The following is a 12,836-nucleotide window of genomic DNA, read 5'->3' on the forward strand; positions in this document are numbered from 1 at the left end:
GAGATGGCTCAGAGGAGAGAGAGGGTACTGGGTCTCTAAGAAGGTCTGGTTTTCTAGGGCCTGGGTGGATGTCAAGATGTAGGAACATCCATGATGTTAAAAATCCATGAGGCGTTTAGGACTTGACAAAATTGAGGAGCCTGCAGGGCATCAGGGGAGACCTCAAAGGCTGATGGCTGCGGGGCTCAGGCCTAGAGACGATCAGGTACTGCACACCTGGATGTAATCGCCAAGGTCCTGGGCTCAATCCTGACTGCTGTGGGGCCTGCCCCTCTAGGGGCCTCACTGCAGAAGCAGGAAGTACTGCCCAAGGCTCAGCTTCCGCTCTGGCTGTTCTGGTACCGCCAAGTCACCCCCTCGCACTGGGTACCTTCCCACTTGGGACCTGCAGCACTTTCACTTCCCCCAGGTGCCCAGCCCCTGGCCCAGCACGTGGGAGGACCTTGGTCTACACTTGTTACCAAGAACAGGATGCAGACTCCGAGAGAGGGGCAATGTCGGGAAGGTGGGGGAAGGGGGTAGATAAACAGAGAAAGAAGGGCAGGCACATAGATAAGGGGCCAGAAACCAGACAGGGAAAGGATAGAGACCTGGGGCGGAAGGGGACAGAGACCCAGAGGTAAAGAGAGGATAAAGATCCAGAGAGAAAAGAACAGAGACCGAGAGAGAGGACAAGAGACTGGGAGGGCCGGGAAGCGGGGACAGAGATGAATGCAGAGATGGCAGAGGTTTGCAGGCGGTGAGGTCGGAGTGTCTGTGAGGTCGGCTGCTGTCCAGGGCCGGCCTGGGGTCCTGGTGCCCAGAGTAGGTGGGTGCAAGTAGATCAGGATTCCCTGTGCGTCCCCCAGCCTGAGCCATGGAGACCCGGGAAGAACTGCCTGGTGTGTCCTTGGTGCCCACCAATTCCAAGGCCCCTCAGGTACCGGTGTGTGCATCCCAGTGGGGCAGGTGAGGGAGATGGGGACAGAGACACAGAAGCAAGTCACCTCGCATGTAAAGAGACGGGGTGGGGCTCTGCCCCTGGAACTTCCTCTTTCTCTGAGTCCTTCCTTTCTCTTCTCTCTCGGCCTCTCCCTATCTCTCTCTCACGCCTGCGTCCCCCTACTGCCACCACCCCTTCTGTCCTGTCCCTCCCACTGTCCTCTCACACCTCTAGGCGAAGATGTCAGCCCAGGACAGCTGCCTCAGCCTCATCAAGTACCTCCTCTTCGTTTTCAACCTCTTCTTCTTCGTGAGTTGCCTCCCGGCTCCCCAGCCCAGGCCCCAGGCCCTGCCGCAGCTGCCGAATCTCAAATCCCCCTTTGCCCACCGGCCATGCTCTCCTCTCCTCTCCCCAGGTCCTAGGCAGCCTTATTTTCTGCTTCGGCATCTGGATACTCATCGACAAGACCAGCTTCGTGTCCTTTGTGGGTAAGGGAGCTGGGGCAGTCCGGGTGGGCCTTCCTGGAGCAGGCATGAACTGGGCTCCCTTCCAAGGACCTCCTGTGGTCTCCCTCATCCCAGGGAGGCCCATGGTGCCCAACTCCCTGTTCTGACCTCAGGCTCTGCTCCACCACTTGCTACTGCCATAACTCTCCAAGCCTCAGATTCTTCCTCGGGCAAATGAGTTGTGCATACCAGTGATAATAATGGCCATTTCTCAAGACACTTCCTAGGTGTCAGATCTTGGGCAGAGGCTCATCAGATTCTCCCATAAATCTTCCCTCTCTTGAGGCTCAGAGAGGGGAAGTCACTTACTGGATGTCACACAGCAAGGAAGTAGAAGAACAGATCAACACTAATAATAATTGTAGGAAAATAACAATGGGGTAATAGTCAAAATCCTAATGGCTCATATACAATAAGTATTTGCCCTGTGTAGAGGACCAGTTGAACACATGACTCCCATGTGTTGCTCAAAACAACTCTAGGAAATAGATAACATTATTCCCTAGGTCTCAGGGAGGTTTAGATGGCTGATCCAGTGTCACAGAACAAGTGATGGGGCTGAAACTATTGGGGGTGGGTAGGAGCTGACGGAGGAAAGAGAGACTGAGAACAAGAGGAAAAGACAGAGACCGGGAAGAAAGAGGGACAGAGACCTAGGAAGAAGGGAACAGAGGTCCAAAGAGAGAGAGGGACAGAGACCCACAGAGAGAGATGGAGAGAATCCCAGAAGGAAAGGGATAGAGAGATTCAGGGTGGGACAGGGACAGAGACCCAGAGAAAAGGATGCCAGGAGCCCAGGAAGAGGTCCCCCAGGTTACTGTTCCCCGCTTGGGTGGTGTGTGGGTATGGAATGGGGCTGCCTGGAGCTGTGCACATGGAGCCAAACGTCACTGCCTCTCACCTCCCCCAGGCTTGTCCTTCGTGCCCTTGCAGATCTGGTCCAAGGCCATGGCCATCTCAGGAATCCTCACCATGGGCCTTGCCCTCCTGGGCTGTGTGGGGGCCCTGAAGGAGTTCCGCAGCCTCCTGGGCCTGGTGAGTGCCCCTCCCCCCTCCATCCCTAGGCTCATTCACATCTTGACCTCAAATAGAGCCCTGGCAGCTCCTTCATCCTGCTGAGGGATTCAGCCTGACCTCTCCACTCTGCCCCTCCCCAGTATTTTGGGACACTGCTGCTCCTGTTTGCCACACAGATCACCCTGGGAATCCTCATCTCCACTCAGAAGGTCCAGGTGAGTTCCCCTTGTCCTCCCCCCAACCCCAGCTAGTGGGTGGTAGAAAGAGACGGAAACAAAGGCAGACAGGGGCTGACATAGACAAAGGGAAATAACAGAGATAGAGAAGACAGAAAGAAACAGAGACACGGAAAGACAGAGACAGACGCAGAGACTAGCAGAGAGACACAGAGAAGGAGCTAGAGACAGGGAGGGCCAGAGAAAGACTCACCGACACAGACAGAGGGAGAGAGACAGAAATCCAAAAGGAAGCAGCAAAACAAACAAACAAACAAACAAACCTCAGAGAAACAGAAGGCTCCGAGAAAGAGAAACCGAATGAGATCATAGGAGATAGTGGAGAAACGGAAAGACAGACGATAGAAACAGGCAGAGAGAGAGAGATTTTGAGGGATAGAGACATAGCTAGCCATTCAGCGAAAAACCGAGGCCGACCTGAAGATGCTCAGGGACTACCTGAGGCTAAGACAGCCACGGAGTGGCTGGAGTGGGTTGGGGCAGGTGGCGGTGGGGAGGCAGGTGGTGGTTCATCCTCACTCTCGGCCTATCAGCTGGAGCGGAAAGTGGAGAACGTCGTGCTGAAGACGATTCAAACCTACCGCGCCCACCCGGAGGAGACGGCTGCGGAGGAGAGCTGGGACTACGTGCAGTTTCAGGTGCGTGAGGTCCCCACCCACCAGGATCCCTCCCTCTAGCTCTGGGACTCTGACGTGGCTCCGCCCACTGCCTGGAAGAGACTTGGCCCAGAAGCGACCCAAGCCCCTAGCTCTAGGACCCTAATGTAACCCTACTCACCTACTCCACCTCCAGCCGTGGCGACGTGGCCCAGTCTCCCAGCTCTCAGCTCCTGCAGTGGCTCCGCCTCCCGCCTCGACAAGACTCCACCCTCAGCCCCAAGGCCCTAGCGTGACCCCACTCCCTGCCCAGTAGCGACTCTGGTTCCCAAGGGACCCGGCCCAAGTGAGACTCCATTCCCTGGTCACTCACATGACCCCGCCCTCCCATCCATTTGTCCCCTCCCTGAGGCTGAATTGTACTGCCTATCCACTCTTCAGTCCACAGCACGATTCTGCAGCTCCTACCCCCAGCCCCATGACCCCTACCCCCGTGACTTGTCTCTCCCAACCTCATGTTCCCCTAATGTCTCCTGGCCCTGCCATGACCCCAGCCCAGCTCACAGTCCCCCACCCTGCACCCACCACTTAGCCCTCTACTCCCCAGTATGACCTCATACCCATCACCCAGTCCCCTGATCCCCCAAAGCATCTTGCATCCCTCCAGCCCCTGTTCCTCTGACTCTTGTCCCTCTCCTAGCTGCGCTGCTGCGGCTGGAACTCTCCTCAGGACTGGTTCCGTATCCCCAGCCTGAGGAGCAACGAATCGAGAGGGCACCGCGTGCCCTGCTCCTGCTATAACTCATCGGCGACCAACGACTCCGCAATCTTCGATAAGATCTCGTCCTTCCCTCAGTTCAGCCGGCTCGGACAACTGGCGCGGCCCCGACACAATGCAGACATTTGCTTGGTCCCCGCGAACATCTACATCTACCGCGAGGTGGGGAGGATTTGGAGCGCAGGACGTAGGAGGGGCCTGACAGGGTGGAGCTACGAGAAAGGGAGGTACTACAAGAGGGGCAGAGCTCCTACAAGGGGCGGGGTCTTTTGAAGGGCGGGGCCTAAAGAAAAGGCCTAGGCGAAAGGGCAGGATCTGGAACGCTGATGCCTGGGGAGTGGGAAGGCTTGAACCGGCCGAAGCGGAGAGACTAGAGAACCCTGGTAACAAGGGAAGGGGGGCAGTACCTGAAAGAAGGTTTAGGGCTGGGCGGAGGAGAACAGTGGGCCCGGGCTTGAGGGCGAATCCCCAAAAGAACCCTACCTGTAACCTCTCCCCTATATCCCCAGGGCTGCGCACGGAGCCTCCAGAAATGGTTGCACAACAACCTCATCTCCATAGTGGGCATTTGTCTCGGCGTGGGTCTACTTGAGGTAATCTGGTCCCGCCCCCACTCGCCATTGGTCTAGATGGCCCCGCCCCAAATTGCGCGTCCAACCATTCTCTCAGGGAAAGGCTCATGCGTGGTACAGCGTCAGCCAATCCAGGCCCTCCTGAGGCTCCACCTGGGGCGAGGGAGGAGACCTAGCCTCTGTGAGCCTTGATTGGTTGCGCGGAGGGAGCAGGCGTTCCCGCCCTTCCTCGCGAGGCTCCCATTGGTCCTCGTTGGCATATCAGCCTCCTGCTATTGGCCGCAATATCCCTCCCCCTTCCCCTCAGGTGAGTGTGGCGGGGCTGAGCCTACTACTACCACGCAGCACGCTCCACCGGGAACGCCAGCCGCAGGTGCCGGATGCCTACTGTTCGAACCCTGGGCCCGGCCCGAGCACCGATGGCAGCGGCTATGGTGTGCTGAGCAGCAGCGGGCGTAGCGGCAGTCTGTGGGTTGGCTGGGGCATGGCGGGTGCCTGCCCTAACTGGGGGGACAAGGCCCCGCAGGGTAAACTGCCCATGGCTCTGGGGCCCTGGCCGCTTTGGGATCAAGACGAGGAACAACCTGAGACCGGGAGTGCAGGCCGAGATGGAATTAGAGGCCGAGACGGAGGGCGAGATAGATAAGCCTCCGGAATAAAGGACTTTGGGCTTTCTCCGGATCACGCGGCTTCTCAGACTCTAGACCTATGCTAGACGCAGCTGGATTCCCTCTACTCAACCCTATTCCTTCCTGCTTCAACTCCGCCCCCACCCCTCCCCGGCCCGCCCTTTGGTGTCCTACCCAATGACCTCTAGCCCTTTTACCCTTAATTCCGCCATATTCTCCAAACTCCCGTCCCCGACTGAGTCTTTCACGACCAGGCCCAGTTCTCCCTCTAGTCCCGCCCATCTCCTACCTACTCCCTTCTCCCCACCTCCCATGACGCAGCCCCGCCCAGCTCGCGGGCCCTTATTTTCTGCCCCTGGCCCCACCCCCTAGGTTTTTTCCCTGGGGGCCCCCAACTCTCCCCGGCACCCCCTCGACCTCTCTGACCGCGTCTCCTTTCTCTATAGCTCAGCTTCATGACGCTCTCCATATTCCTGTGCAGAAACCTGGACCACGTCTACGATCGGCTCGCTCGGTACCGCTAGACCCCGACCTTCCCGAAGCCCCGCCCCGCCCCGCCCCCCTCAAGTGCCCTGGGCATTTAGTTCCCTGTCGCCTGTAAATATTTGTTAAATCCCCAGCCATTGAGCCCTCATTCCCCTCGGGGACCCAGATGTCTGCCTGACCCGCTGTTGTCACCTCTCCCGTGGGACCTGGGGTTTCCGGCCACCAGCTTCCTGCCCCTAAAGACACCTCATTTCTTTGCCTCATCTGTCGGCCTACCACCTCCCACTAGATTTTTAGCCCAAACGCCAAATAAATCCCCTGCGTTTTGGTAAAATAGCTTTATCCTCTGTCAAAACACAAACCAACACACTTTGGGGGGAGGGGAAGAGAAGGAGGCAACACAGTCTAGCCCCACGGCTCATTTAGAAGAGGACATGAGATTTAAAAGCCTCACCCCACTGCTTGCCCAGCTGAGAAAAAGTCACGACCCTAACACCCACTTATAAATATCTCTTGTTATATTAAAAAAAAAAAAAATTTCCAGGGCCCACCTGGCTCTACTCCTGCACAGAAAGGGTTAACCTTCAAAATTCAATATCAGGGTCCTGGGATGGGGCTGGTAAGGAGAGGCAGATTGGGAAGAAGGGGGGTGCTGAAAAAGAGAGGGACAAGCCAATGTGTAACTGGGACCCTCCAAAACATCCAAAACAGAGAAGGGGGAGGATGCCTGTCAGAGACAGAAACCAGTGATGTCCCACCGGTTGTCTCACTCCTGTCCCCAGTGTCAAATGCTCTGGAGTGATCTGTCCTTTCAGACACCCCTGTGAGGTCCCAATATCAGGATCCATCCTTTCCTCTCAGTCCCAGCCCATTCAACTCACCACTGAGCTTTTAAGGTCCTAAGAGGGAGCAGCCCACCCCCCACCCACCCTGCCAAGTAAGAAACGTGAGGAAAGCTGGAGGTCCTTCCTGGGAGGAGGGTATTCCGGGGGTGAGCCACTTCTGGGGTTCCCCTTCAGTCCCTGACCAGGCGGTAAATGTGGTGCTGGGCCCCCCGCTCACTGGTGGAGACCTCGAAGACATAGGCGGTGCAGAGCAGCAGTTCCTGGGTGTCTCTGTTTGTCACCACCTGCCAAGGAGGCCAGGAGAAGGGGTTTATGCTTAGAAGGGAGGGCAGGGAACACTGTGCCCTCCCTGAGGAATCATGGGATACCCAAGAAAGGGATCCCCACCATGTCATGTTCCCCCAGGTAGATGGGATGCCAACATGCCAGGTTCTAGGGCTCAGGGTCAGTAGGGAGGGGCCTCACATCAGATGCTATATCACATTACAGGGTCAAGGGGGTCCCCACCACATCATACTTCCCAAAGTTAAAGGAGATTCTACCATATCATGTTCCCTAGGCTAAGGTTAGGTTCCCTGTGAAGGGGGTCCCCTAGGCTGAAGATCCACTGTGGGGTGTCCTCCAGGTCAATTTCCCTTTTATGAGAATACTGTGGAATCCCCACCATAACAGTTCCCTGGGTAAACGGGTCCCCTAAGCTAAGAGTCAAGTGTGAGTTCCCCACTGTGTCAGTTTCCCAGGTAAAGGGTCCTTAGGCTGAGCGTCTGTTGCAGGCACTCCCCTCCATGTCAGGGTCCCTGCTCAGGCCCAGCACCAGCGCATCACCTGGAGGATGGTGAAGTTCTCCAGGACACTGTTCATCATATAGCGCTCGGGCAGCTGTCGCAGCTTGTGCAGAAAATTCACCAGGTACTCACACATGGGTGAGCGCAGCAGTCGGTACACGAACCTCCCGTCCTCCAGCTGGGCACGCTCCGTCTGAACCAGGGGACAGGGAGTGGAGAGGACAGTGACTCAGAGACACAGGGGTCACCCCAGGAATTGAACCCCACTCCACGCCACCTCTCAGATGCCACACCCACTCCCCACTGCCATCTTCCCTCCATTGCCCCATCCACAGTGAACAAAGATGGGACCCTGAACCCTTGGGTACCCAGCTCAGGATCACTGAGCCTGGAACTAGGGACCCCTCCAGCCCCTCAAAGCTGTGCTCTGAACCCTCAAAACTCTCCAGGCCCTCAGATACCCTCAAACCCTCCAAAGACCCTCCATGAGATCTCCAAAGTCTATTTGACCTCTGTACTTGAGAACCCCCTCAAGCCCTCCGCAACCCCTAAGTGTGACCCTTGAACCTCCTTGCCCTGCGGACTCCTCCAAATCCACAAGAACCTTTTGAATCTTAGTGACTGTAAATCTCTATACCACACAGTATCTTTAAACCCTCAAAGTGACCTCTACACATCACTTTGGAACTCCGGATTAGCTCTAAGCCCGTGCATTAAAGAGGTTAGGACACCCCCCACCCACCATGCAGACCCCCAAAGGCCTGAGCTGTCGTGGCTCCCAGTCCATTTAGTCTGCACCCCCAAAGTGGCAGGTGGCTGGGCGCTCACCGGCCCAGAGCTCCACCCCTCCAGCCTCACCTCCACCTTCTCCACCACCTGCTTGCCAAAGGAGCAGACCTTGGAGGAACAGGTGAGGGTCATGTGCTCCAGGCTCTCGTACTGGCTGCTCACTCCATAGAAGCCACCACTGCTACCGCCGGCCCCCACCTCCTCGCCACTCGGGCCCCAGTTCAGGTCCGCCTGGGGATGGGGAGGCACAGGTAAGTTGGAAGGGGTGTCCCTTATAAACAGTGGGGACTCTTCTAAAGTGGGAACTCTGCTCCATGGCCTGGTGTCACCCATTGCCCTGCAGTTGCCCATCTGTCTTCCTCAACATTTAAAGTCCCCACCTCTCCATGGGCCAGTTTCTGGAGAAGACCCACCGTTCCTTCCATCGGTGTTAAAGATGTCTGGGTCCCCCATGGTCCTGACCCTCTCTCCTCAGTAACTTCCCCACAAAGGAGGCCCTGGAATTCAACTTTTTCTCCTGAAACCCCCAACTCAGGTGTTCAGCCCCTTCCAAGGGCCTGGTTACTAAGGAGGCAGCTATTCCCTAGCAACCAGAGGCCCTTCCTGACCCTGGTTGCTAAGACAAGTGGCTATTCCCTAGCAACGGGGCATGGTGAGGTCTGGGGAAGCCTGACTCCTCTCTAGAAAACTCTCCCAGGACCTTTCAGCCAATTCTCAGGTGTCCGATCCCTTCATGACCCCAGTGGCCAATTGGAAGACAGTCCATTAGGCCAAGTGGAGCCTAATGAAGCCTAAGACCCCATCACACCTTTGGTCTGAGCCCCTTGGTCACCTTCCCAGGAGGCACATCTCTTCCTTTTCCTAACTGTAGTTGCTAACTTGGTCAGGTCATCCTCCAGGGTGGTTTAGTCCTCTCCTCAGAGGCCTGACTCCATCCATTACCCTGGCAACAGGGCCTTGTGAAGCCAAAGAAAACAGAAGGCCTTCCCGGCCACTACCCTGCAGCCCTTCACATATTGGGCTTCTGAAGGGTTAATCTCCAGACCTGGGACCTTGTGAGGCCTGTCTTAAGCCCTAACAATGCGTAAAACTTCAGCAGCACATCCTCAGAGCCATCTCAGGCCTCCACATCACATACCAGAATGCTTCATAACCATGGAAGCTACGGGCTTTCCTTCTTGGAGACTATGTATATCCCTCCACAGCCCTGGTTACCACGAGAGTTAGCACCACCTAAACATTCACAATATTGATTGAACCCCTATAGCATCAGTCATTGTACTGGACACCACAGCAAATGAGCCTAAGAAACCCTCTTATTCACAATTACATACCTGGCTCAGGGCTTATATACATTAAGTGCTCAATAAATGATTGCTAAATAAATACAGGACTTTACAAAGCCACTCCCCACCTCCTTCAGTCCCTTCCTCAAGGCCAGACATTCTTAGCAACAGGGTCTGGTGAAACCCAGTAAAGCCTCGTCCCCTCTTTAGAGCCAAACACTCCAGGACTCATTTGCTAAGGGGAAGGAGCCATTCCTTAGCAACAACGTTTGGTGTGGTCAGGTGAGACATAGGGAAGTCTGAAATGTCACAAGCAAATCCCCAGGGCCATATCAGTTGTGTGACTGGGTGTGGCAAAGTCTACTGGGACCTGGGGAGGCTGGAGGTCTCCACACCTGCACTGGTCCCATCCAAAACTCCTTGGTGTTCCTTGCTGCTGAGGGGGCTGACACTCTGAGCCATGAGGACTGGTAAGGCCCAAGCTGACCTGGTAAGTCCTGAGACTCTCCGTTAGAGCCAGTGGCCTTAGCTAGGAGGCCACGTGACTTGTGAGCACTTTTGTTTTTGGTGGTGGAACTCACCCAGAACTTGACCAGGAAGAAGGCGTGGGGGGGCCCACGATCATACAGCTCCCGCAGACCACCCTTTTTCTCAGGGAATTTGTCATAGATCTGCCGGACGTCCACACTCTCGAGAGGGGGCGCTCCGGGGCTGGGGCAGTGCTGGCTGATATGTACAAACAGGTGCCTCTGGTACTGAGGAGGGACAGCCGCGGGTGAGGAGTTGGAGATGGGCTGGACCCCCAGCCCTCACTGCCCAAGCCCATCCCACACCCCGTCACCATCGCCACAGCTCCTGCTTGCTGTTCCACTGGGCCCAGCTCTGGCTGGCTCCCCAGTACCCCTAGGACAAAGCCCACACCCCCTCAACCTGACCCTGTATTGAATAGGTGTTCATGGATGGATGGGTGGAAATCCACAGAGCCCACGTCAGGACTTCCTATCTGTTCTTATTCTTATCACTTCTGTCCATACCCTGAAAATATTCCCCTTCTCTTCCAATACAAATCCTCCTTCTGTCTTTCCAGGCCCAAGTCCGTCCAGATCTGCCTCTTCCTGAAAGCCTCCCTTGATCGCAATCAGATGGCATCTCTATACCCTACCTTTTCCATGGTTCCCCATTACCCTCTAAACAAAGTCTGGGTCCCTCACTCAGCTTGGCAATGTCAGTTCCTCCAGAACCACCACCTACCCACCTATCTGCAGCCTCACCAGCTCCCACCATATTCAATTATTTGTTTCCCTGAAAACTTCATGCTGTTTCTCTGTGTCTGAAACATCCAGTTCCGCACGTGGCAAATTTATCTCAGGGAAGTCTTCACTCACTCCCCAGGTATAATTACTCCTCTGTACACCCACAGAAATGTGAGCTTCCCCTATCCCAGCACATACTTGCTATTCAACAGACATCTGTCAAGAGACCTACTGTGTGCAGACACTATTCTGGGTCCCAGGGCTACCTTACCTCATGGAGCTACCGGCAGAGACAGAAATTTTAAAAAATCATTCCATGGATAATATAACCTTCAGAGAGTGACATATGCTATGAAAAAATAAGCATAGTAATGTGGGCAAGACTGTCATTTTCCATAAAGTGACTTGGGAAATCCAATCTGAGAAGACAAGCAAAGGCCTGAATGAATGGAGGGAGAGAATGGGGATATCTGGGGAAAGGTCATCCAGATGCAACGGTCCTGAACCAAGAGTGGGCCTGGCATGTTTGAGAAAGGGCTTGGAGGTCAGTGTGGCAGAGCAGAGTAAACAAGGGTGAGAGGGCAGGAGGTAAGATCAGAACAGGAATGAGGGTCAGATCAACCAGAGCTTTGGAGGCAACTGAAAGGACTTTAGCTTTTGTTCCAAGTGAGATGGGAGGGTTTTAACCTCATCTGACTTGGGTTTTACCAGGACCACGATATACAGCAACTGGCGTTTAGGTCACTATGGCAGAGACTCTGTGTTCACAAATCCCAGTTCCTTTTCACACAGCTAAACTACATTTCCCAGGCTCCTTTGCAGTTAGGTGTGATCACATGACTAAGTTCTGGCCAATGGGATGTGAGCAGACTTGATAGTTGCCACTTCCAAGCCAGATTCATAAAACCTGCATAAGTCTTGACTCTCTGCCTTCCACCATCTGCCAGCCAGATGCAGAGCATCCAGCAGCATCTTCTGAAGCCCTAGAAAATGGCAGAGCCGCAAAATGGAAGAAGCCTGGATTCCCCAAATCACTGTGTGGAAGGCTCCTACCAACCAGCCACACTGAAATGTTAATGAGTGAGAAACTTCTATGTTGTTCAGTCCCTGAGGGTTGGGAGTTATTTCTTCTAACAGTCAGTCCACTCTGACTAATATGGCATCTGTCTCCATCCTAGGCCAGGAAAGCTGGCACCTAGAAACAGATTTTCTTCTCCAGGCTCCCAGTATCCACCCCAAAGCCTGGCACACAGTAGGCACTCAAAAATGTTTACTGAATGAATGAACGATGCCCTGGATGATTTCTCTGGCCTTTCCAATCCATGACCCCATGACCTTCCATTTCCTTTATTCTAGTAGTTCTCAAAGTGTGGTCCCTGCACCAGCGGCATCAACATCACCTGCGAGCTTGTTAGAAATGCAAATTCTCAGATCCTACACCAGAACAACTGAATCAGAAATTCCAAGCGTGAGCCTAGCAATCTGTGTTTTAACAAGCCCTCCATGTTATTCTGACACATGCTAAAATTTGAGAACCCCTGCTTTATGCTTTCCCTTCCTATAGTCCCCTTCATTCCAAAACCCCCCAGTGACTATCCCAAAATTTCACTCACAGAGTCAGCTGCATCTGGAGGTTCCACAAAGGCCGAGAACTCCACCAGCTGCAACCGAGCAGTGCCCAGAGCCCGAGCCTGCCAGGCTGGGGGTGATGGGGCAGGTGGGGGCAAAGCAGGAGGTGAGAGGGCTTGGGGGGGCTCGTACCCTGGAGAGAGAAGAACAAACAATAATAATTGCTAACATTTATTGAATATATCAAGCACTGTTCTCTCTTGCCTGCCTCCACTTAGAAGCTGAAAAAGCTAAATACTCACTTTCCCAGCCTCCCTTGCAGCTAGAGGTGGCCATGTGACACAGTCCTGGCCAATGAGACGTTAGGGGAAATCTGCTGGGGGGCTTCTGGGAAGGAGTTTCTTCCTGAATGAAAAAGACAGAACTTTGGGAGGAGAAAGCTTTTGGCTCTGGCCAAGTCCTGCTTGGGATGTGTTGCCTGGAGTCACAACAGCCATCTTGGGATAATAAGACAGAGGCCAAGAGACCTATAGAGATGCCAGTCCTGGTATTGCTGAGCTGCTGAAC

At 54.7% G+C, this 12,836-nt stretch overlaps 2 protein-coding genes across 4 annotated transcripts in view; one reads left to right on the forward strand and one right to left on the reverse strand.

The window, feature by feature from the left end:
* Positions 1-1,059: 1,059 nt before the first annotated feature.
* CD37 (CD37 molecule) lies at positions 1,060-6,076 on the forward strand. Its single transcript, XM_007463350.1, has 8 exons — positions 1,060-1,231; positions 1,338-1,410; positions 2,339-2,463; positions 2,586-2,660; positions 3,215-3,319; positions 3,978-4,217; positions 4,565-4,648; positions 5,703-6,076. The coding sequence occupies exons 1-8, from the start codon at positions 1,163-1,165 to the stop codon at positions 5,778-5,780; spliced, it is 849 nt and encodes a 282-aa protein (XP_007463412.1). The 5' UTR covers positions 1,060-1,162; the 3' UTR covers positions 5,781-6,076.
* Positions 6,066-12,836, reverse strand: part of TEAD2 (TEA domain transcription factor 2) — a 14,554-nt gene continuing 7,783 nt past the window's right edge. For 2 of the 3 annotated variants that reach the window (XM_007463347.1, XM_007463348.1), the window contains 5 exons: positions 12,314-12,462; positions 10,029-10,202; positions 8,231-8,392; positions 7,413-7,565; positions 6,066-6,871 (listed from right to left, as the gene is read on the reverse strand). In XM_007463347.1, coding sequence (XP_007463409.1) covers positions 6,758-6,871; positions 7,413-7,565; positions 8,231-8,392; positions 10,029-10,202; positions 12,314-12,462 — 752 coding nt within the window. In that variant the 3' untranslated portion in view covers positions 6,066-6,757. The remainder of the gene's footprint in view (positions 6,872-7,412; positions 7,566-8,230; positions 8,393-10,028; positions 10,203-12,313; positions 12,463-12,836) is intronic. The other variant, XM_007463349.1, reaches the window with a different exon arrangement.

This window comes from Lipotes vexillifer, unplaced genomic scaffold (genome assembly GCF_000442215.2).
Source record: "Lipotes vexillifer unplaced genomic scaffold, Lipotes_vexillifer_v1.1 scaffold802, whole genome shotgun sequence".
Taxonomy (NCBI): domain Eukaryota; kingdom Metazoa; phylum Chordata; class Mammalia; order Artiodactyla; family Lipotidae; genus Lipotes; species Lipotes vexillifer.